Consider the following 25,652-nt stretch of genomic DNA (forward strand, 5'->3'; position numbering starts at 1 on the left):
CAGTATCTTATACAGTAATGTTGTACTTTAATGTAACCTCTCACTGCTAGCTTAGCTTCTGGGGCTAACTGTAGCTACATATTAGCCCTGTGCACTTAGCATAGCATCTGTAGCCTACTGGACAAAATTCAACCTCTAAAACTAATTATGGGCATTCATAATTATCATGAATGTGATCAGTGTACCTGCAGGGTGATGCTGTTACTATGTTTACATGTCAGTAAGAATCAATACAGATCAATAATCAGCGGGAACACACCTGTTCATACTCGGCTCTCCTCAGCACCAGGAGGAAGAGGTGTAAACCACACGACTGGATCTTCCTCACTACCTACAGGTAAACACAGGTGACTCAGTTTATATACCTGTTCCATCAGTTATAACTCATGACCTGTTCATGTCATATGTCATGATGTTCACAGTGATCATGTGACACCACAGTGAAACTTGAAATTACGATAATTCTGACAGCCCCTGAATGCAGCGTTAGAATCAAAGTAGAGACTGGAATGATTCAGAGAAGAAGAGAAACACGAGGAGAACAGGACTTCATGAAGTGACTGTGAGCTGACCTCCAGATATTCATGTTCACAGAGGACAGATAGGAAGCCTGATGAAAGGTCAGAGGTCACCAGTGTCAATACAATTGATCCAGTGGGTACAGGAGGTTCTTACAACCCCAGGTTATCTGACACTGACCCTGAAGAAGTCCATGTTGCCCACATAGTCCTCGTTGACCTCCAGGACCCGGTCTCCATCTCGGAGCCCGCTGTGCTCTGCAGGACTCCACGGCTCCACATCCCCGATCTCGAAGCTCCGGCTGCTCTGATCCATCCGCAGGTAGAATCCAAAGCTCTGTCCCTCCAGACGCTTCAGCTGGCACAGTCTGGGAACCACGGCCTGATCCGGCTCTGCACACAGGTTCAGGTACAGGTCGTTAGCACCAAGTGGGGTGGGGGGATTTAAGAGAGAAGCTTTGACAGGTTTGAATGTGAAGTGATGAAGTGAAACGTCACCAGGATCATCAGTGATGACCAGAGCTGGATTATCAATCCCCTCCTTTGGATTAAAGGTGAAACTGAGGCGAGAAGGACAGAGTCAGTGACATCATCATCATCATAATCATCATCATCATCACCATCACTCTTTAACACACAGTGAGCTGAACTGTTTCTACATTAATGTGGTTCACACTCATTTGACTGTGTCATGGTCCAGCAGCTGGATCAGAGGTTTCTAGTGTATGTTGAACATCTCACTCTCTGATACTGTTGATCATGAGAACTGTAACAAAAACTTCTGAGTCATGAGCTCCAGCTCAGTTTATTAAAGTCTCTCTCTGACTGTAACTGTAACAGACGTGACTTGAAGACAGTGAACATCATAAACTTCATTAACATCATGTCTGCTGAGGAGACAAACAGCTCTGAGATAAAACGTCAGTGGTCAAGGTGAAGTATCTGTTATCAGCTCAGATAAGACGTTTTTATCATTAAAGTCATTAAAGTCCTGATGTCAGAGAGCGCAGTGAACAGTCATCATTGAATTACAGTTACACAGAACTACAGTTGTATAGAACTACAGTCCACATACAACTACAGTTACATAGAACTATGATTATGTAGAAATGCAGTTTTTATAGAACTAATGTTATACAGAACTACACAAAGGCGTAGATTTGGTCTCAACATTGGTAGGGACGTAACAACCCTTGCCATCAACCTAACAGTTTATTAACATATAAGAATTTACATTCAGGAATGCCCATACACAAATGTAATATATCATGTGTTGAATTTCCATATATGAAATATATGTACATATGAAGGAAATCACACATGTATTGAAAGTACAGCCTATATATGTAAAGATTACATTTAAAGCCTGTTGTGAAATTGTAACATTATAATATACTGACATGTACTTTAGTGTTTAATGTCAGTTTATATTATAATCATGTTACATGAATATATATTCATCCCATAGTCTGTCAGCATATGTTCATTGTATATGTATACAAAAGGTAGATAAGTATGTTTAAAATGAATGAGAATTTATGAAGAAAATCATATGCAAACATATACAATTTTAATAGGAATATTGTTTTAATAAAATTGCATTTTACTGAGTATTTCTTATATGTTATAAAATTATATCTTCATATATCCAGAGGATATATACATGTCATAGTTATATATTGTCTTTTAGGTGACACATATGGTAACATCACTCTTGATATATGGACATATATTTCATATATATGTCATAAGTCATAGAAGTAAGGCATGAAAACATGAAAAATGTCATAGTATATCAAGGTATAAAAATATCAATTAACCTATTATGCATGTCTTTGGACTTGTGGGCGGTTGCTGGAGTACCCAGAGAGAACCCACGCAGCTACAGGGAGAACATGCAAACTTCACACGGATAGGCCCTGGGTGCAAAATCAAACCCACAACCTTCAATCTGAGAGTCAGCAGTTCTAAACACTACACTATCATGCCGTCCCTTTTGTAGATCATTGTGTATAAGGCATAAGAAAGTCATAGTATAGTAAGGCATAAAAACAACTAAAAACATCATGGTATACTGAGGAATGAAACGTCAAAAAACACCATAGTATATTAAAGCATTAACATAAGGTATAAAAACGTAAAAAAATATACTTTAGTGAGGCATAAAACCTTCGTCAATGTTAAATTATAGTTAAGCATAAGACGTCAAAAACATCATATTATAATAGTGATGAATGAAAAAATCTTATGAAGAGTCATAGTATAGTAAGTCAAAAATGTAAAAAAAAACCGTCTCAGCATAGTAAGGCATAAAAATGTCTAAAAACATCACAATACAGTAAGCTATAAAAATGTGAAAAAATGTCTTAGTTTAGTAAGGTATAAAATTGTCATGAAAAACATCATAGCATAATAAGGCATAAAATGTCATAGTACAGAAAGTAAAATATGTCATAAAATGTCATAGTATAGTAAGGCACAAAAAATCATCCTATAGTTCATAAAATGTCAAAAACCCCATCATACTATCATAAGTCATGTCATAAAAGGGGAGTCACGTGATGATGGCTGGCTAGAGGTCATGTTCGCACTGAGCTCCCGCTCCCACTCGTTTTTAATCACACTTAATACAGGTGCTGTTCTCACTTTGGCCTGTTATATTGATTAAGTGGCATAAGAATCAACAAGTGATGTCGAAACAGACGAAAATCAACTCATGTAAAAAAATGACAACTGCCTATGCTAGCCAAACAACAAACTCGCCACCATTGGGTGGAGCCCCTGCCCGCGGTGAACACCGCAGCTCTGACTGAGGGGAGGTGACTCAAAAGTTCAGCGACATAGTGGAAGAGAAACTCTCCAAATTCACAGAGACTTTGGAAAAAATATCCACGACCCTGGAAAGCCAGTCAAAACGCATTACTGAGGCAGAGTGGAAAATCTTGGATGTAGAGGATGTGGTGACCGGGCTGGAGGGGAGAGTTACTGGAGCAAAGGAAAAATGTAAGGTAGTGGCTGCCAACATGGATGATATGGAGAACCGGAGCAGACAGGATAACATGCGTATTCTCAGTATGGAAGAACACAGAGGGAAAACGCCCAATCCACTTTTTCTAAACCTGGCTGCCCACTGTTTATGCGCCCAATACTTTTGACGGCTCATTTTATTCTAAGTTGTTTGCTGATATTTCCTCAATCTGCCTGCCTTATGTAATACTTGGAGGGGATTTTAACTGCGGTCTTGCTCCTGACATGGATTATAATCCAACTAAAATCCAACCTCTCTCAAAAATGGCAAGAGCAACAATGGAGCTCTGCTCAGACCTTGGCCTATTTGACATATGGAGAATCACTAATCCATGAGAGAAGGATTTTACATTTTTCTCACGTCCCCATCATTCTTTTTCTAGAATTGATTATATGTTTGTTTTTAGATCAATCTTTGACAGGTCTGGAACCTGTGTTCTGTCAGACCATTCATCAGTCTCGATAGAACTACTGCCACCTTACTATGAGACTTTATCTAGACATTGGCATTTAAACCCATTTCTTCTTAGTGACTGCATTTTTGACATATTTAGTAAATCAATGGAAGCTTTTTATTTCCACAAACAGAGGGTACATCATTTCTAACACAGCCGCAAAAAAAAAGAGTACTTTGGCAAAACAGTTAGCGCTTGAACACGACATTGGTACTTTGGAAAGAGACTTTAAAGCATCTTCTTCCACCTCTGTGTTAAATAAATTAGAAGCAGCCAGTCCTCTTTAGACCAGTTGCTAACTCAAAAATCAGAATCAGCAATATTTTATGCCAGGCACAGATTATTTGAATCCAGTAACAAACCCAGCCGGCTACTTGCTCTATCATTCATTTTGAAACCAAAATTATTAGTAAAATAATGAAAGAGTTCTACCAAGAATTGTATTCATCTGAGTGTCAAAATACATTGATTCTAAGAAAAAGTAAATCTAAGAAAAATAATTAATCTCCCTGCTTTGTCTGCAGAAAACAGAGAAGATCTGTGTAGGCCGATCACCAGGAAGTCCTGCAGACCATTATATCTTTTTCATGTTCTGAATAGGTTTGGTTTGTGTTCCTGTTTTGTTGAGTGGGTTAAAGTACTGTACAGATCTCCAACTGCGAGGGTCTTAGTAAATGGTTCAGTGTCAGATATTTTCCCTTTGAGTAGAGGTACATGTCAGGGCTGCCCCCTCTCCCCATAATTATTTGCACTCGTGCTCGAGCCACTTGCAGAGGCTATTAGGACCTACCGAGGGCTCTCCGATGTCAAGTTACGAGACATTGAATACAGAGTCTTGCTTTATGTTGACGATGTATTACTGTTTATTACCAACCCTGAGAATTCCATCCCTACTTTACTATCGCTCATCAATCAATTTGGCCTGATTTCAGGTTATAACTATAACAAATCAGAGGCCTTGCCATTGGGTGACTTTTAGGACTGAGTAACTCCTGTCAATTTTCCTTTCAAGTGGTCAACCTCAGGTTTTACTTATCTGGGCATTAGAATTTCAGATGATATTAAAGAGCTGTTTAAACTACATTTCAAAGCAACTTTAGCATCAGTCAAAAATGACCTTGACCTTAACAGGTGGTTTGATCTCCCACTGTCTTGGATGGGCAGAATAAGTTTGATTGAGATGAATATAGTTCCCAGGACATTATACCCTATGCAAATGCTGCCACTTAAGATCAATAACAGAGTCATTTTAGATAATGAAGGGTTTCTGTCCAAATTCATATGGCATGGAAAGAAATCTAGATTAAAGATGAAGACTTTACAATTGCCAATAGACAGGGGGGGTCAAGCAATTTTCTTTATTACAACTGTTCTTGCCATGCCTGAATAATATCAAGTTGGCTTAAATATTTTCTACATCAAGGGGAGCTGCCTGTGGATGTATGGTGCTGTGCCCCTCTCTCCCTTTTCAGCCTTATTTCGTGTGATATCACTAAACATACTGGCCACAGAGATTTTTCATCAGGGCTACAACCTTAAATTAAGAACAGAGCTTTCCCTCCAGGCATAGGAATGAGTATTTTGATGACTGGTATTCAAAGGAATTAAGATTTGTTTCTGATTTATTTGTAGATGGTAACTTCATGTCATTTACGTAAATTCAGAATACGCACAAAATACCACATAACCACTTTTTTGGTTTTCTCCAAGTGAGGCATTTTGTAAAATCATACCTTTCAATGATCAACCAATTTTAAGTCCTGTTGAAAGCTTCTTAATTTTAATCTAACTGCCTTTAATGACAAAAAAATTAATTTCCCCCTTTTATGGAAAACTAAACTCTTGTAATTATGTTAATGCTGATAGAACTAGGGAGCTATGGGAAAAGGACTTGGAGTTTGAACTAAATGGAGAAGCGTGGTCAGATGCTTTTACAACTCCGAGAGAGTCAATATAGAATTTTACACAGAGTGCAGCGCACTCCTCACTTTCTACATGAAATTAATCCCCAGATCTCCCCCTTTGTGTGAAGTGTAAAAAAGAAGTAGGAACCTACTACCATTGTATATGGCAATGTCCATTAATCTCCAGATATTGGAAAAATGTCTCTAAGGAGCTTAGCTCTATTTTCCACAAAACAGTTACATTAGACCCAGTATTTTTTCCTCTGAGTATCCCTATGGGACAGCTCTCTTTATCCCCTGGACAGCTGACTTTAATGTGTTAACTTCTGCTTCTAGCGAGGTGATGTATTCTGTTCCAGTGGATTCAGGAGAAGCCTCCCTCAGTTACACAACGGTACAGAGAAACATTTAAGGTTTTTCCTATGGAACATATCAGTGCTATTTTAAAAGGTAACAGTAGTGTCTTTAATAATATATGGCAGCCCCTTCTTGATTATCTTCCCAGTGATCTCGTTGATCTGTTGCCCGCACCTTGTCTTCACAAATAAGTCATAGGCTGTTAAATTTCTTCCTTTGACATGACCCTAATGCAAACAATAATGTATATGATCCAGATGTGTGTTCATGTAACCCATGGACATTATTATTCCTTTGTAATTTGGCAAGATCTGTGCTGTTTTTGTTTGTTTGTTTGTCTTGTTAATGCAAAATTCAATAAAATATAATTAATGTCATAAAAAGTCATAGTATAGTAAGGCATAAAAACATCAAAAAACGTTATCGTATAGGAAGGTATAAAACCTCATATTATAGTAAGGGATAAAAATGCCAAAAAACCTTATAATGTAGTAAGGCATAAAACAGGCATAGTATAGTAAGGCATTAGAGACGCCAATAAACCTAATGTGCATGTCTTTGGACTGCGGGAGGAAGCTGGAGTACTTGGGGAAAACCCCCGCTGGCACAGGGAGGACATGCAAACTCAACATAGAAAGGCCCCCAGACCTTTTAATTGTGAGGTGACAGTTCTAACCACTACACCACAGTGACGCCTCAAAAACAAATCATCTATGTCAAGTCATAAAACGTCATAGTATTCATTTTTCGACAGAAATTAAACTCATAGTTGATACTGATATTTCTACCATTTCAAGTTTAGTCCTGCTAGCAACCTGACTGCTAACCTACAGAATCAGAGACTAGTTAACACTAGTTCACATGGTTAAATAACATCAGTTGACATTTTTCTAGTGACATTAGCTACCACTGTGATATTCTCACATGAAGTGAGCCTTCACATAGCCCCCGCCCTCTCAGCCAATCAAATGCCTAAATTGGTTGTCTTGGAGACATAGCCTCTTGGAGGGCACATTGGCATGATGTAATATGACTGGTCTGAACTACAAGTATGGTTCTGTAAGAAATGTGTTTGGTTGTAATTAAGACTGAAGCTGAACTCACCGTGGGAAGTCCATGGCATCGTGACAGTCTGTGGACACAACAGAGACACAGTGAGACAGTTGAACCTCCCCACTCTGTCAAACATGACACAGACACACTCAGGTGATTCCCACACCTTTATTCAAATGTGTGACTTTACATTTATAATAACAGAAGTGCTTTAACCCAGACCTGCTCTGACTGCAGGCAGAGAGGCGGTTCCATTCTGAGCAGCTCAGTCGTTCATTAACAACAGCTCCACATTTTTCCTTTTGACACCAAGAATCACTAAACCAACAGTCTGGGCCAGGTCAGTCCACCCACATCTACACTGAAACCTCAGACCACAGAGACTGAACTGGGGCCCACCATCCAGGTCCTGTACCTGGTACTGTATACTAGTATATTTAGTGTTTACCCTTTTTAATATTAATACATAAATAAATATATGTATATATATATACAGTATATAATGGACAAAAACATGACATAAATAACCAGCAGACAAACTTAACACACTAAGTCACACTAAAATAAAACAAATAACTATATCTATATTTTCATCCGTCTGTTATTGATAGGAATGTTTCCTTCTGAATTTAGTATAAAATACAAACTAGGATGAAACAGAAACACTGATAGAAATACTCTAAAGTAACTAAAATATTTAGTTAAAGGAAAAGATGCAGACAGTGTTAGTTCATCATCACAGAAATATATATATATATATATATATATATACAGTATATAGCCTAATCAGGCTGTCCCTGTTTCTAATCCTGATCTGAGCTGCAGCCCAGCCTCAGCTCTGATTCCTGTCATTGTTACATTTCCTGGAGGAATCAGACAAACAGCTTCTCAAAACACTCTTCACCATCAGTGATGAAATGAGCTGCAGGCTGTTTACTCTGTGACAGTCTCTGGATCACATCGTGTTCAACCAGGAAGAAAACAGGACGACTCCACTCAGGTGAAGTAGCATCTGCACAACAGACCAGACACCGGAAACTATCCAATGTGCTAAGCTAACAGTCACCTACCTCCACAGCCAACAAGACATTTTTACAGGTGACTTCTGTCAACACTAGGCAGCATGGGAGGTTACATTTGATTAGTCAAAACATGGAAAGTCATGTGTTTGTGAAGCAGGAAGTGAAGGAGCCTACCTGTGGACGAGCTCATGGAGTCCTGAGTGTGTGTTCCTGCTCAGACTGAGACACCGGACGGACAAGGTCCACAGCAACCAGACCATAAAGAGTCCGTCAGCAGGTGAGACGCTCAGTCCTCTGCAGCACCTGGTTAAACATTCACTCACTGCTGAGGCTAAGCTGAGGGGAAGACACACTGTGACACCGTAGTGAAGGTTTAGTGATGGTGTAGTCCTCTCCTCTGATTGGCTGACTGTTTTCTGAGTGATCCAATAAAAATTTAGCAGATTTCAGGTGAAAACACTCAGAGAAACCAAATCCTGCAAGGTTTGGATGGTGGGTCCAGGTGGGCGGGGCTTGGTGACTGCTTTGTTGTGACATCACAAAGTTCCAGAAGTCCTGACGGCTGGTTTTAAGGCTCAGTTTCTGAATACAGGCTGTGTGCATTTCTCTGTGGACTGAGGCTTTGATACTTTCACAGTATTAATATAGAAGCTAGAGCTGATCTATAATCACACTACACATGGACACAGACCTTTACACTGGAGGAGCTTTATCATGTGTTTGTGTCTGAGAGAGTGACGCTGCTCAGTGTGACGCTGTCTGTAGTTTATTTGACATGAACTGATTTACATGTGACACATGCTTTCATAACCTGAGAGCAGAGACCCTGATCTGCATCATCATGTGGTTTGATCATAATCTGCTCTGTATCAAATCATTTTAATGGAAGTAAAGTTTAGGCGAGATTCCTGTGTTTGGAGCAAAATAAAAGTTTGTCTGTCCTGTAGAGGAAGTTTCAACAGGATCAGACACATCTGAAGTTCCTCTGCTCTTTCTCCTTTTTTATTTGATTCACCTGATTTTAAAACAGCAGCTGCTCCAGGTGTCATCTGAACATCAGTCATCTCACTGCATACAAAGATCCACATGTGGTCTCTGGTTCAGTCTGGATCCACTTCAGGACTCACTGTCGTCACCGTGCCATCAGCTCTCCCACCTCATGTGTGAAATAACAGCAGGTCACCAGAAGGGGGCGCTCATCCTACAGGTGTCATATTAACTGCACTACACATAAGTGACAGCTGTAGTTATTTAACCTAAAACTACATATATAAAATACATAACAGATTAAACCACGGGTTCTTATGTATCTTTGAGATGAGACAGAATCTTCTGATTTGATTTGATTTTCCATTTCAACAGTAAATAAAAACCTTGATTTTAATTTTTGTATCTCAAAATTAAAATCAAATTACCATCATTTAAAACCTGTTTCTGAAAATCAAACTTACTGAACTGTTCATCCTGACGATACGAGAATGTGTTGAATCTCTACTGTGTGTTTACTGTCTCCGTCCTGGTCTAAGGACCTGACTTGTGTCCTGACTCTGGTCCAGTTCTCATCTGTTTGTCCAGAACCTGGTTTAAGAGCAAACAAGCTTCAACACATTAACTCATAAAACTGTTATTTATCATTCCACCTTCAACAAAGTGAATGAACAGTTAGTTATTAAATGAGGTTTTTAAAATCTAAATGTATTTAATCATTGTGATTAAAGTTTCTATATCACAATATAATGGTTCACCATGATCACAGCACAGACGCTGCTGCTCATCATGATGCTTATGATGTAAATCAACATGTAACTGTCTGTTTCCACAGTTTCACCCTGAACAGAACAAACATTTATCATTAGACATGTTTCACTTTCACGTTTTTCTTCTAAATCACTTTGAGTCAAAGCTCCCAGCTGTTTTCTGCCTCACGTCGACTAACAACAGTAACAAGGTCAGACAGAGACAGACACTTAAACACAGGAAACATTTAATTAATTCAAATGAACCAACAATGTTTTAAAAGTTCATCACATATTTTATTAATATGATATTGCATAGATGAGGAAGTATTAGAGAGGCACTGATACTGTTCTGATAATCTGTCAATATAATAAATCGTGTCTGATGCTCAGTCACTGGGTGATAAGACATGTTTCACAGGGGTCAAAGGTCGACTGCTGTGTCACATTAACATGTATTTATAATGACGCACATGCAGGAAGTGATGAGTTGGTATGATGCTGTTAGAGCCACAGACTGTCAGATCTGAACATCCCATAATAACAAACCATGACTGCAGCTCAGGTGTGACCTCAGTGTTCACCTGCTCAACAGTCAGCTGACATCAAACATGAGCTCGTCTTCATCTTCATCAGTCAGAGCAGGAGTGAAGAGGAGGATCAGTCTGATAATTACCAATCAATACAATGATACACTTTAAATACTATTATTAATGGATCAAAATGTAACAACAGACGTATTAATGCAAACATTTAATTATCATTTCTATTTATGATTTCACCTTCAACAAACTGAATTAATACATTAATTACATTTACCTTTTTAAATATAAACGTGTTCAATTATTATTATTATTATTATTGTTATCATTATTATTACCTCCTCTGTTATCACCTGTCTGTCTGTCTGTCTGCCTGTCTGTCTGCCTGTCTGTTTGTCCTTTAGTTCTGAACAGACTTGCACCAGACTTGGGGGAGGGCTGGGTGCTGGGGGAGGGCCGGGTGCTGAGGGAGGGCCGGGTGCTGGGGGAGGGCCGGGTGCTGGGGGGAGGGATCAGTTTACTGTAAAGGATCCAGGAAGTTTTTCTTTTTGTTTTTTTTTTTAAATCACATCTCAACTTTGTTAAATAAAAGATTTTTAAAACATTACAACATTTTCATTAACTTCTCAGGACAAAAGTTTGATGCAAAAAATGAGACTCATGTTTGAGTCTGTACAGTTTGGTCAGATCCAGACTCCACAGCAGAGACTGATGAGACCGGACTCTGGCTCCACCTTGGTCTCTGCTGCTCCTGCAGAGACCTCAGAGCAGGTTTCTGTTCTACAGATCTCTTGAAGGCAGCATTCACTAACACACGAAAGTTTCGTCACAGTCACTGGCTGCAGGAAGTCTTACTCAGCCTGTGGCTCCAGTCTGAGGACAGGACTCAGGTCACGTGACTTAGGTCATGTGACCCTGCTGTCTCACAGAGAGGAGAGGTCTGGTCACATCATGTCAATGGAATCACAGCCAGATATTTTCACATCTGTTCAGAGAGAATGAAGCTTCTCCACTGACCAATAGGAGACGAGCTGAAAGGTCTGACCTGAGCTACGGAGAGCAGGAGAGGACAAACCAGAGGAAGCTGTCAGAGCCTCAGCTGTGTGTGGTTCTGTCTGTGACCTTCACCACCTGAGGGTCTGACAGAGAGCCAGAGTCCTGTTGCATTATGGGAATCGTAGGTTTCAGTGTTTTTGAGACTCACTCATACAGAGACTCAACGTTCAGTTTTTTTTAGAGGAAGTGAAACTGGTTCATAAACAGATCCTGTAACTTTGATCCATCATTTCACAAAGTGCTTTTCACATTAAAGACTCTCAAAGCATGCTGGGAAAATCTTCTGACTCACAGTAACATTTTTATGTCTTACTCTTCCTTAGAAACCTCTGTATAATATCATTTAACAGGAATTGATTAGGATTATTTAAACACTGTTGTGTTTTTTCTTTCTGGTGTTTACCAGCTAATGAATATGGATGTACTTCCTATTGTTGTTTGTTTTATTTTATCTTGTTGATTTATTTGGTTCATCCACATTAGACACATTTTCACTTTGTCAACTGATTATTGATCCACATGTGGAGCACCACCCCCGCTCCAGAGGTCAATCACAGTGGGTGTGGTTGTTCTTGTTTGAATGAGGTCACGATGTCATCAGTGAGGCAGTGTCTTGTGGGTTCAGACTGTCTCAAACCTGAAATGCTGCTGGACTTGTTGAGCTCCGTGTTGATCCATCACATCCTGTATCCTGTGGGTGGAGTAGGAGGGTCCTTCTCCAGCAGCTCCAGAGTCTGTCGGACTCCCTTCTCCACCCGGCGGAAGTGCAGCCTCTTCCAGAGACTCTGCTGCTGCTGACGGCCCCACTCCAGGTCCCTGAGGAAGACCTGCACACAGGGGGGGCAGGATCAGACTGGGTCAGACTGGGTCAGAGTGGACCTCATGTTCATACAAGTCAGATTCACCAGACTCACAACAACTATGGACGGAAACTGGAGCTGATGTCTGTGACCGAACTGTAAGAAATCGCCTACAGGAAGTGGGATTTACGTTCAGAAAAGCCAAACGAAAGCCATCATTAACACCTAAACAGAAAAGAACGAGGTTACAGGGGGCTAAAGAAAAGCATTCATGGACTGTGGATGACTGGATGAAAGTGATATTCAGTGATGATGATGCTGGAACTTTTGTTTGGTGCCGTTCCAGTGAAATTTATGAAGACGACTGCCTGAAGAAAACATGCAAATTTCCACAGTCATTGATGATATGGGGCTGAACGTAGGTAAAGGCCCGGGGGAGATGGCAGTCATTACAGCTTCAATAAATGCACAAGTTTACATTGAAATTTTGGACACTTTTCTTAATCAATCAATTGAAAGGATGTTTGGTGATGATGACATCATTTTTCAAGATGATAATGCATCTTGCAAGAGGGCAAAAGACTTTCCTTCAAGAAAGACATATAATGTCAATGGCATGGCCTGCAAATAGTCCGGATCTCAATCCAATTGAAAATCTATGGTGGAAATTGAAGAAAATGGTCCATGACAAGGCTCCAACCTGCAAAGCTGATCTGGTAACAGCAATAAGAGACAGTTGGAGCCAGATTGATGAAGAATACTGTTTGTCAATAGTTAAGTCCATGCCTCAGAGAATTCAAGCTGTTATAAAAGCCAGAGGTGGTGCAACAAAGTACTAATGGTGTAGTGTTTCTCTCATGATTCCATAATATTTTCCTCAGAATTGAGCGATTCCATATTTTTTTCCTCTGCTTGATCTAAAAAAGCAGACTACACTTGTCTTTCTTTCTTTTTTTATTGTTTCTTAAAGCCAGATGGTTGGTATTTTGAATAATGATAGCTTTGTGGCATGTCTGATTAGTTTTCCTTCTACAAAATTAAACAATTGAATGAACATCCTCCAAGAGTGGTGATTCCATCATTTTTGCCAGGGTTGTACGAAGCAGGATCTGAGGTTAACCAGGTAACTTCAGGTTTAACTCTGGGTTTTTAGTCCACTCCTCTTTTCTTCCTCTCCTCTCCTCTTTCTCTCCTCTCTGCAGCAGAAACAGTCTGACATTAACTTTAACTGTTTTCTCTGCAACATGTTCATAACAGTTTGTTCATCATCAGACTGAAGAGCGAAAATACTCAAATATGATGATAATTCATGCACTTATTTACATTATATCTTTAGTCTGATGTAACCGGGGTGAAAATTATTCTATTATCAAAGTTCGTTATTTGACGGTTATTTTATTTTATTTTGAAAGGCCGTCGGGTTCTGTCGGTAACTTCCGGTTACTTAGGGTTGCGTCGTCACGCCGCAGGCCGCGGCTGTCCAATCGCGTCGCTCGTGGCGCCTGTTACAAACTGTCCGCTCTGTCTCTCATTCTGAAGGTGAGGGGAGGCACGCGGAGCAGCTGCTACAGGTCGGTCGCTACAAACAATTGCAGTTGTTACTCGTAGATTCTTGTTTATATCATCCTAAATGCTTTCGTTACATCATTCAACTGTTTTAGACGTCAACCAGCGCCGAGGACGGATAAGTGGTCGCGTGGTGCGTCGGATATATTCCGGAATTGGTGAGACTGACTGTTGTGATCGTTAGCATTTGCATTTGTCAATGTATTGGTGTGGATTAGCTACGGCACACCTAGCTTCTTTTTTATGCTAATGCTTGCAGTTGACAATAACGATGATGTAACGAGTAATGTGCCATTGCAGCGCAATTATAGAATGTTTATTTTGATTTATACGAATGGGGGGAAAATTCGTTATGATTATGTGTGATTGAATTGATGTCTTCTGATTAATCTAGTCATAACATAACCCGCGCACTGGTTACACTGACTTGAACAGAAATTATATTTAGACATGGAAATACTATTTTTTTTATTCCAGTCGTGATCACATTGTCACATTTCACCTTGTTGAATGTCACTGTTGGAATTAACCAGCAGGTATCTGCGTTTCTTCTCATATTAAGAACTTCATTCATGGTTCTGATGATGTTGCTTATAATGAACAACATGATGCTGGTGATGATGGTTCTGATACCTTCAGCTGTTGCTGGACTCGTTGGCGGTCCCAGGACAAGGCGTTCTCTCGGATCACTCTGAGGATGGGGTGCCAGTCCTCAGACAGGTCTGAGCCTTCAGTGACTGAAGCCAGGACCTTGACCCGCCGGCCGCTTCCGCTGTCACTGCTGGGAACGCCACGGACGTACAGAGACTGTTTCCCCACGTCACTGAGAGGGTTCAGATACAAGCTGCACAAAGACACACACGCTGGATCAACACACATACACACTGGACACACACATCATCAGTTCTCTGACTGAGTCTTCCTCCCTCCAACAGAGACAGTTCATTTTACTGTTGTGTACTGTCTGAGGTCTTCAGACCTGTGTTGGTCTGGTCTCAGGAACAAACCTCCAGATCGAGGTTTGTGAATTCAGTCTGAATCTGCTTCTATTCTTCTATTTTATATATTGTTTTTATGTCACTGTTTGTGTCTCTGTTACACTGCACTGAAGCCCCTCCCACTGCACTGAAACCCTCCCTCTGCACTGAAGCCCCTCCCACTGCACTGAAACCCTCCCTCTGCACAGAAACCCCTCCCATTGCACTGAAGCCCCTCCCTCTGCACTCAGAGCACTAAGGGCCCGATTTACTAAAGCTTTGCGTGCGCAAACGCGACAGCACGCGCAAACACATGTTGATGCTGATCTACCAACCGGCGCACAGAGGATTGCGTCTGTCAGTCGGGCAAAATAACACGCGCTATCCATTTTGCGCTTCTGCCTTCATGAATATGCAATATAGGCGTGCCTGCCAGAACGCGCAAAATATTGGGAGGAGTAGATGCAAATAGAATCATTTTGCGCACGCAATGTGATTTACCAAACCTCAAACTAATTGCGCTGATTATTTTTGCGAATATATTTAGCACGTTTGAGAGTCAAGTCTTAGGCTACCTGGCACAGCTGTGCGCACAGATGGCTGTGGTCATTGTTGCAAGGAGGCAGCGTAGGCACGACAGGCAACGGAGAGAACGCATCTTTTCTGTTCGTGTCACTCTTTTTGGAATGGCAGAAGAAAAAATAATCGAGACATATCGGTTATCCGACGATGCCATGATTGTCCTTTGAAAAAGAAAAAAACAAAAAAGTCATTCGTTCAGAGTTCAGAAAATCCTTAAATAATAAATGTTGCATCATAATGTCAAGTGTTTCTTGTTTGTGCTATTTTGACAAAACCAAAAACTCACATTTTTATGTACTAAAACACACTTTCTTTTAGACATAGGAAACATTTAGTTCGGCCTAGTTCCTATCATTTATTCCTGAAACTTAAAACAAATGAAAACGCACACACTTCTGCGCCCCTGCTGGAACGCATAAACAAAAACGCTTTTGGCAATTACGCTTTTCCATTGCACAGCTAAAGAACGTTCATGACGCACGTTCATGTCTTATGTGGTGTACCTGAATGAATTAAAAATATTCCCAGTATCCCAGTAATCTGCTCATCACAGAACGTCAGCTGCACCTGCTGTTCAATGGGAGACAGAGGGTCCTCCCCGCCGGTCCTCCACCTGTTTTATTTGCCGATTTGTTATTCTGTGCGATTTTTTCCTTTGTTCTTCTACGAATGTCTTGCCACCTTTTCTTCATTTCATCCGGTGTTCTTTTGGTTTTCCCCACAGCATTAACCTTGTCACAGATTGCCTCCCATATTGCGTTCCTCCTAATAACGGTTAAATTCCTTTGCTATAACTCAGAAATGTGCTTGTTTGCCTCTTGTACCAGCACCTCCAATTCCGGTCCAATTGGATCTGCTCGTTTGAATTCGCCACGGTGAACACCCTTAACTCGCGCAAAATCCTCATTTAAATAGGGCCGGCTCGATCACTTTTGCGCCTGTAGTCAACTGCGCTGTTAATCTAAGTAAATCACTCGCAAGGCCCAAACAGGCAGCGCGCACAATCTATCCGTGTGCGCACGCAATTTAGCGCTCTTTATTTGGGATCTTAGTAAATCAGGCCCTAAGTGTCTGTGTGAATGAAGCTGCAGATGAAAGTCCGTCATTATGTGTTAGTGTGTTGTGTATATGAAGTGTGCTTCCTGTCCGTGATCATTACATGAACACAGTGTGTGTCTGTCACTGATCAGCTGTATGTTTTGTTGTGTTGTGGTGACGAGCTGCTCACTGCACAGTGTGGATGCTGGGATGTTCCCTGCAGGCATCCACCAGAGCCAGAGCGGCGTTGTCCCCAATGTTGTTATAGGCCACGTTGAGCTCCTGGAGCCCCGAGTGCTGCTGCAGCCTCTCAGCCAACTGCAGGGCCCCCAAGTCCCCCAGCCCGGTGTGCATCAGGGACAGGTGTCTCAGGGACTGGTTCTCTGGCAGGGCCTCCAGGAGGGTGCAGGCTCCAGACTCCAGCAGAGGGTTGTCACACAATCTGAGGACACAGTAGAAAAATGAGACAGTTCTGCTCTTCAACTGAGCACAACATGTGAGAGGTAACACTGACCAGGGGCCCGGTGGCACAAACAGACTGACTGTGGTGGAAGCTGACACAGAAGACTGAAGGATAGTGGACTCTGTGTTATGGATATGGGAGGTGAACAGTGAACTGAGAGCAGCACAATTAACAAATAGACTGCACTTCCTGCAGCAGCTTCACAATAAAAGACTTCCACTGGTTCACCAGGTGAACTCACGCTCCTCATCAGTCTGTGGACTCTGGGTCTAAAGTCTGCTGTGGCTCTGAGGAGCTGCAGGTTTTTACCCTGTAGGGATGGACTAATGGAAAAAACTGTCAGGTTGTTGTTTCGTGTGTTTCTTGTGTGATGATAAACCACTGGAGTTTGAAGCTCTTAATGTGAAGCTACAGCAGCAGGAAGTGACTCAGCTCCAGGAGAGAGATTAAAGTCTACACAGACTCGCAGGTCACTTAGTGAATCTGTTCATCAGATCAATGTGTTTGATAAAGGAGAAAACAAACAGTAAGTATTCACAACAGGAGAGGAGGAGGAGCTTATTGTATTGTTACCATGGAAACAGCTGTTAATTGTTCTGATTACTCTGCTGTTACTGACACAAGAAGAGCACATCTTTAGACATAACATTTATTAGTGAATATCTTTCCCTTGTTTACATTTAAAACACTCACTCACCTCAGAATCACCTGCGCAGCAAAGCTGGGTCAACAACTGAGGCCCCTCACCTGCGGGGGCCCCTCACCTGCGGGGCCCCAGACCTGGTGCTGCTGCTCTGATATAATGATGTACACTTGAAGGCCACAGGGAGAGTGGGAAGAGCCAGAGCTAAGGGGGGACCCACAGCTCATGTTTGCCCTGGGGCCCCATGGTGGGTTACTGCGGCCCAGCTGCACAGGCTCCAAGTTCAAAATAAAACTGTCCAAAGAGTCTCAGACTCAGTCTCAGATATTACTATATACTAATATGCTAATACGCTAATATACTAATATATTAATATACAAATATAAAATATGCTAATATACTAATGTGCTAATATATTCATACACAAATATGCTTATATGCTAATATTCTTATGTACTAATATACCAATATATTAATGTACAAACCCTGTAAGTAAAGACAGGACACCTCTGGAAACAGTGTAAACACAGAGACATGAAGGGGGTGTGGTCTTACTGTAGAGATCTGACAGAACTCTTAGGGTCTAGAAGCAGATCTCTCAGGAGGATGCAGGACTCAGGACCCAGGCTGTTAAACTGAAGACTGAGGACAGAGACAGACACAGAGACGACAATCACAACACACACTGCATTCACATGCAGAAGTAATGTTTAACTTTAATCTAATGTTTAACCCATTTAAAACAATATGGCTGCCCTCATGTTATAACATTATAACAAACTAACTGGTCTGTGGTCAGTGTCAGTCTGTTGCATTGGATCCTCCCACCTGGAGAACACCTGTCAGGTTAGTTTGACTTTCTTTGTTTATATTTCTTTCTTCCTATGTTTATTGTTATTGATATGCACCAACACACCAAGGCAAATTCCTTGTATGTTGTAAAACCTATTTGGCATTAAACCAGATTCTGATTCTGACTTTACTGTATCTCAGGACTTCAGGTTCACAGAGTTCAGTGATGCCTGCAGGGTGGGAGGAGCCACCTGAGTGGCTGGTGGGAGGAGCCACTGGACTGAGGGGAGGAGCCATCCGACTTGGACATCAGCATGTCTGATAGCGTCAGCTCATAACAGTCATATCACAGCAGTCTGATAAGAAATTCCACAGATAAGTGTGAGGTAAATTACCAACAGTGTATCCATGGTGACCAGCTCACACTCATTAACCACTGAACACATCACTGTTAAACCTCAGTCTCAGATCGGAGAAACCCATGTTTCTCCAATCTGAGACTTAGTCAGAAGATATGAATGAACAGGACCATGTCAGGACCACTTATAATCTATGTCACTGAACCACAATCACTCACTTAGCAGCAGTCTGCAGCTGTCACATCAACATCTGGATTCTGACCTTTGTGTATTGTTCACTATGGTTCAAAACACACTGGAACTATAATGTGAAGTAGAAATGTCTAACAACTGGAGCAGTATTAGTACAACATGAACAATGTTCAGCATCATGCAGAAACACATCTTTCCTTTCAGTCACTGTGTCTCACTTGAGGTTGTGTGTGTGTCTGAAGGCAGGCCACAGCGTCTGCAGCAGGTCGTGAGTCAGGAGACAGGACGACAGGTCCAGCTCCTCAAGGTGGTAACTACAGAGGACAGGGGACAGGTCTGAAGACATCTGCTGCAACATTAAACACACTAATGCATTTCAAATAGAGACACTGACCAACTCTAATCTAATCTGACCTAATCTGATTTGATAATATCATCTGTTAATATAATCTGAGTTGACAAACTCTAATATAATCTGATCTAATTTGATCTGACCAACTCTAATCTGATCTAATATAATCTGATCAGATTTAATCTAATCTGATTTGATCTAATCAGATCTAATCTGAATTGACCAACTCTAATCTGATTTGATCTAATCTGATCTGATATACAGTCTCATGTTAACAGCTGTTTGCGGCAGTTTAAAGTTATACTGACTTTTACTGACTCACAGCACAAATGCTAACATGCTGCTGGTTAGCATGTTTATCATCCATCCATCCATTTTCTACCGCTTATCCTCTAGTAGGGTCGCGGGGGGGGCTGGAGCCTATCCCAGCATCCTTTCGGGCAAGAGGCGGGTTACACCCTGGACATGTCGCCAGTCCATCACATGGCACACAGAGACAAACAACCATTCACTCTCACAGTCATACCTATGGTCAATTTGGAGTAACCAATCAGCCTAGTCCATGTTTATCATGTTCATCATCATAGTTAGCTTGTTAGCATGCTAACTATGAGGATCAGCACAAAACACAATGTAGGGCTGAGGCTGAGTTGGTCATAAACCAAAGTGATAATGAGGATGGTGCTTGATGAAGAGTCTCATCCAGCAGTAGAGTAACAGACAAACATAACAAACACATCATCTGTAAAATCTGACCCAGTGAACACTGGCTCTTCTGAGGTTGTTACAGCTTGATCCAGTTCACCGCAGACTTTTTGACTTTACCTTGTGGGGGTGCACGAGAGCACAGAACTCAGCACGAAGCATTTGAGTGACGTCATACGAATGTTGGTTAGGCGGATGGTTCTCATTGAGGCCAGAACCTCTGCAGTCAGTCTGGGGTTCTGAAACTCGTACAGAAGAACCAGCAGATCCATCACCTCCTCTGGTGGCTGTGGCTTACTGAGCTCTACAATAAATCAGAGAAAAGTATTATTCATGCAGCTTTCTGTCTGAAACAGAGTTAAAATACACCATGTTTAGATTTGGTTACAAGCAAATCAGGACTAACTACTAACTCGTATATTGGACATCATTCTGTCAAGGTAGCCATGTTTGATTAGGGATAGAGAAGACCAGACTGAGCAAGAACAGGAAACTGTCTGAGCATGTCCAGTCAATGTTCACTACACTTTAACACGGAAGTACTCAACTTCACAGTATAATAAAAACTAAAGACCATATATATATATAAAATACTAATAAATATTAAATACCACTTTAACCTGAGGTGAGTTCAACATGAGATCAAAGCATGCTGTATATAACCCTGAATGTTACCTCTGACCAGGTGCTTCCTGAGGGCACGTGTGATCTGGACCACAGTGGTGCTCTGAATACTGCAGCCAAGCTGCTGGAGAAGGACGCGGTTCCCATAATGCAGCAGTCCACCCATGAAGATGGGGTAGAGCTCAAAAGGCGGGCCTTCACTGTGCTGCTGTGGCTGAGGGCCGTGGACTCCCAGGAGGCTTTGCTCCACCTGATCCAGGACATCCTCGTTGTAGCTGTCCTCGGTGCGGAACATCTCCGTCGCCATGGTTCTGGCGATGCTGCCTTTGTTGTGGCTGCTGATTTTCTCATAGAGCTTTGGGAAAAGCTTGAGGAGGTTGAAGACGGCGAATATTCGAAGGGGGATAAATTTAGAGAGGATGCCGAAGAGGGCGTTGACGTCCTCGCCTGCCTGACCGATGGCCACAGACATCCGCTTGGAGAGCTTCTCCAGAGCTGATTTGTTCTCTCCAAGAACCACGTAGAGAGCCGCCAGGTACTCCTGCATGGCTGGGACAGCAAACACATACCGCTGCTCGTTGTTCTCACTGAGAGCTTCTGGAAAATGTTTCCCGCTTTCTACACAGGGAGCCAGGAAGAAGTCCAGCACGTCAGTCCGGAACATGGCCAACTGATGCAGCTCCTCATCCGTCTTGGTCTTCCCTCCGATCCACTGCTCCAGTTCCTTCTCTGAGAACGACGTTCGTTTGTACGTCACGCCCTCAAATGCCATTTTACCAACGGTACGGACGACATACAACATCAGAGAATTGTTGTGCCCCTGAATGGGCACATTAGTCCCTGCTCCTGTGCCCAGTACCTCGCCCCCGAAGTTGAGCCTGAGGAAACTGGTGTATATGCCGGTCAGTGTGCGGATGGGCGCCTTGGCGTCAGTGAAATGGAGGAAGTGTAAGGTAGCACAGGTCAGCCAGCAGTAGGAGGGCAGGAAGCAGGCTGCAGCCAGCTGGCTCTCTCTCTGGAGGTTGAGGTACAGCAGCTCTATAAGAGCCTGGGCCTCATGGTCACGAGCCGTCTCCCCACTCTGCTGCAGCAGGCGACTGGTGAAGTACGCCCGCTGGCGGCCTGGGTCATTGAAGCCACAAATCTGAGCGTAGCGACTCACATACTTCTGTGGGATACGGTCCATGGCTGACAGTCTGGTGGTGACCAAGATGCTGGCCTGAGAAACACAGAGACAACTTCTGCATCACATACATCTAAATCTACACACTTCAGAAACAGTAGACACCATGTTGTGATGAGATCACACTGTTACAGAGGCTGTGACTCCCGTTGACATGTTGACATTCAGACTCATGAGTACTCAGTGGTCATTACTACATCATCACTGCTAAGCTAGTTCAAAACACAGTGTGGTGGGGGTGAGGTAATAATGATGGTGGACTGTCCTCACCTCAGGTAGGAGGTACTTCCTCAGCAGGTTCACCACCACCACATTAGGAGGCAGCGCCTCATTCGGATCGCTGCAGAGCTCCGTGGATCCGATCCGGAAGTCTAGCTTCATCTTCTCCATCCCATTGAAGAGGAAGAGCACATCCTTAGCCTGGTTTCCCTCCCCGCTCAGCAGGGGGTGTTTTCTCAGGTGGAGGTACTTCCTGCTCACCAGGTCCCTTAAGGAAGCCACCCTGTGTGGGAGGGGGTTGTTACTTGGTGCTCTTTGTTACAAACTTAACAAACCCCCTGGGAGACCCTGCCCCTGATATTCAGCTTACTTATTATTATGATAAATCAGAATGTGTTGATTGGCTCTGGCTCACTGATGAGAGAGAAACCTCTTACTTTGACAGTTCACTGAGGTCCTCACAGGAGAAAGGCACCAGCAGCTTGAAGTGGGTCAGGCCGGTCCCAGTGCACCAGTCCAGCACCAGCTTTCGGACCACCGTACTTTTCCCTGTTCCCACAGCCCCATACAACAGCACGTTGACCCCCCGACCCTCGTTCCAGGTGTCTGTGGTTTCAAACAGCTGTTCCACAGACACCGAGGAGCTGGACAGGGGCTGGGTCTGGAGAGGGAGGCTGAGGAGTCCTGCCCTCTCCTCAGCTTTTCTTTCCACAATCAGTGGATCCACATGCATGGTCTCTGGGCTGAAGTAACCTCCAAACTGTTTCTCCTCCTGAGGAAGGTGGCTGAACCACAGGAACAGCTTCCTCCTGTGGACCTGGAGGGGGTCTGTGGTGAGAGAACAGAGGATTTACAGTGTGCGTATGCACCGAATCTTCCTGCCTCTGTTTGTATGTTGTTGTGTTTCATGTTGTTTGTCTGTTGTTGTTTGTGTGTCGTTATTGGTTTGTCGTTGTCTCTTCAGTCTGAGCTGAGTACCTGGCTCTGAGGAGGTGGAGCAGTAGGTCCTGAGGTGGAGGCCAGTGGCTGAGCAGAGGGAAACATCCACCCTCCTCCTCCAGCTCCATGCTGAGAGCAGCTGACTCAGCTGTCTGGAAACATCACACAGATGGGTTCGGTGAGCTCTGATCCTACAGGACATATGTTCACTGAAATGATCTGATCCCACAGTCAACAACTCATAATGCGGGTTATTCAAACTGATCTGAGATCTGCTTCATATGGTGGTTTAATTAGAGAGCAGCTGTTTGCAGGCTGCAGCATGTTTACTCACATACCTGACATTTAGACAAGCACGGACACCCTGTAACAGAACCAGGACTCACTGACACACACCAGGCTCCAGCTGCCCCAGGCCACTGACAGCCTCTTTGTATGGCAGTATGTGGACTGATGTGGTTTCTTTAGAACATAAAAGGGAAGCTCTTTAGTTCTGTAAAACCTGTTCCTGTACTGCTCTAACAGTCACTGTTTGTGGCGTAAAACTGTAGTCAGGCTCTTAGGCTCACCTGCTGACAGGTGTGTGAAGAGTTAAACTGTTCAGGTACAGAAGGACAACAGAAAGAGAGTCTGACATTTAGATTCAGAGACAAACATGTTTCTACAGCTCACAGAATACAAGTTAGACTCACAGCAGCTCAGGCACTGGGTCAGAGGAGGAAACTGTTGCTGCTGCACACGTTCATTCACTTAACATATATAACTTTATAATGATCTACAGGCAGAGTTGATCGGAGTTGATCAGAGTTTATCAGTTGATCGGTCTGCTGCACCTGCAGCAACACCCACAAGGTATGTCACATGACACTAGCAATACTCCATCACTGATCACTGATATTCAACGAACTCTGACCTGTTAGCACAAAATAACTCTGACCAACACAGTAACAGTCACACATCACTCAGAGTCACCTCCTCCCAACACTCCCATTAACTCCCACATGTCTGACTGGTTCATCCTCAGCTTCAGGATCTGACTCCAGGTCAGTCAGTGAAATCATCATTGTGACATCATCAGTAACACTGACCTGTGTAGTGAGCTCATCTTCTTCTGCCGCCTCGTCTGTCAGGGAGAGTCCTGTGAACGACAGTCCCACAGTTGCTACAGGAGGAACCTGAAGGCACCACGAGGAGTCTGAACACAACATGCAGCCCTGTTCTCAAGTTAGTGTGCATGTGTAAGAGCGTGCTGGTGTGTTAAAATACACACAGAACCTGGATTTAAACACAGAACCTGGACTTAAACACAGAACCTGGATTTAAACACAGAACCTGGACTTAAACACAGAACCTGGACTTAAACACGGATACTGGACTTAAACACAGAACCTGGACTTAAACACAGAACCTGGACTTAAACACGGATACTGGATTTAAACACAGAACCTGGATTTAAACACAGAACCTGGACTTGGACTCCACAGAATCACCTCAGTGGAAACGCACAGAACCAAACAGCGGTCAGTCAGAAACACTGGAGGACCTGCACTGCTCCTACGAGGGACGTACTGGCTGTTGGACTGAGTCCAGTGAGGAGGTCACCCGTCCCTCCACAGTCCGCCACAGTCCAGACCTACCCGAACCGGACAGAACGGCACCGGAGTCTAACAGTATCAGAATCTTACCGTGTGTCCCCGTGTCAGTGAGGTGGACTCACTGGTTTCACTGGTTCCTGGTCTCTCTACCTCTGCATGTCTCTGTGGTGGTGAATCCACTGGGTGACAATCTCCTTTGACACTCACCGTGTTCCGCTTCAGAGGCGGGAAACTCTGGTGAACTGTTTCAGAATAAGAGAATCTCTAGAGGCTGACTGACGGCATTTACTTTACAGAGCCGGTGATGGCGCGGGAAGATTCACGTACAGGTTAATATGACGTCTGAGGTGGTAATAGTGCCGATCTAATCAAAGTTAATGCAGAGAGCCAGCCGCGGGAAAACACCTGGCCCTATTACCAGTTTATTGATCGTGTACAGTTAAAGTATGTCGGCCAGATTACCACATAAGAATATATGTGAATGACGTGTAAATCTAGATCCTGTGCCAAAACAAACGTGTGTATCTGTTTTAATCATTATTAGTTAATTTCTAATCTATGTGGGTGCAATGTAATGGAGTTTAGATTCATAGCTTTTATTTTGAAGGCTTTATAGCCAAAACGGAAATGTTATTTTCAGGATGTCACGATACTGAAACCTGATTATTTTCAGAATAAAATGGTCGCCTCAATAATTGTATAAATTAACAGTGTAGAGGTCAAACTCATAGTCACAGAGTCATAGAGGAGACGAGAATAAGGTGGTCTGGTCCCCTCAGAGTCCTGATCTCAGCATCATGGAGTCAGTCCGGACCACATGAAGAGACAGAGACAACTTTGGTGGTCCCAGTGTCTCCCAGGGCTGACACACTCACCTGTGGACCGTGGAGGAAGCAGCAGGCTGATCTGCCTGTGCTTTTATCTGTGAATCTGTTTCATGTTCAGTGAAGGTG

The 25,652-nt window shown here is 42.8% G+C and overlaps 2 protein-coding genes across 3 annotated transcripts in view; both read right to left on the bottom strand.

Annotated features, from left to right (window-relative positions):
* LOC111235147 (Na(+)/H(+) exchange regulatory cofactor NHE-RF3-like) overlaps positions 1-8,607 on the bottom strand; it is a 15,318-nt gene extending 6,711 nt beyond the window's left edge. Inside the window, exons 1-5 of the mRNA XM_022763483.1 lie at positions 8,511-8,607; positions 7,366-7,393; positions 1,017-1,078; positions 700-911; positions 260-331 (exon numbers count right to left, since the gene is read on the bottom strand). Coding sequence (XP_022619204.1) covers positions 260-331; positions 700-911; positions 1,017-1,078; positions 7,366-7,393; positions 8,511-8,526 — 390 coding nt within the window. The 5' untranslated portion in view covers positions 8,527-8,607. The remainder of the gene's footprint in view (positions 1-259; positions 332-699; positions 912-1,016; positions 1,079-7,365; positions 7,394-8,510) is intronic.
* A 2,496-nt stretch (positions 8,608-11,103) lies between these two features.
* On the bottom strand, positions 11,104-24,886 carry nlrx1 (NLR family member X1). 2 transcript variants are annotated; one of them, XM_022763484.1, is made up of 12 exons: positions 24,790-24,886; positions 24,193-24,242; positions 23,144-23,256; positions 22,603-22,993; positions 22,217-22,448; positions 20,815-21,982; positions 20,260-20,443; positions 19,301-19,396; positions 18,295-18,381; positions 16,824-17,075; positions 14,670-14,880; positions 11,104-12,497 (listed from the first exon to the last, which is right to left on the bottom strand). In XM_022763484.1, the coding sequence occupies exons 2-12, from the start codon at positions 24,207-24,209 to the stop codon at positions 12,348-12,350; spliced, it is 2,901 nt and encodes a 966-aa protein (XP_022619205.1). In that variant the 5' UTR covers positions 24,210-24,242; positions 24,790-24,886; the 3' UTR covers positions 11,104-12,347. The 2 variants fall into 2 exon arrangements, with proteins under 2 accessions (XP_022619205.1, XP_022619206.1); XM_022763485.1 differs by having other exon boundaries at positions 24,193-24,379.
* Between the last annotated feature and the right edge of the window lie 766 nt (positions 24,887-25,652).

The sequence above is a fragment of the Seriola dumerili genome, unplaced genomic scaffold (assembly GCF_002260705.1).
Source record: "Seriola dumerili isolate Sdu_G_001 unplaced genomic scaffold, Sdu_1.0 BDQW01000477.1, whole genome shotgun sequence".
Lineage (NCBI taxonomy): Eukaryota > Metazoa > Chordata > Actinopteri > Carangiformes > Carangidae > Seriola > Seriola dumerili.

Excerpts from the sequence above, each read along its gene's own strand:
- nlrx1 (XM_022763484.1), bottom strand. Across the intron at positions 21,983-22,216 it reads GGAAGTACCTCCTACCTGAG|GCCAGCATCTTGGTCACCAC; the intron begins GTGAGGACAGTC and ends TGTGTTTCTCAG. Across the intron at positions 19,397-20,259 it reads CTCTCGTGCACCCCCACAAG|TTACCACCTTGAGGAGCTGG; the intron begins GTAAAGTCAAAA and ends TGTCCTCTGTAG.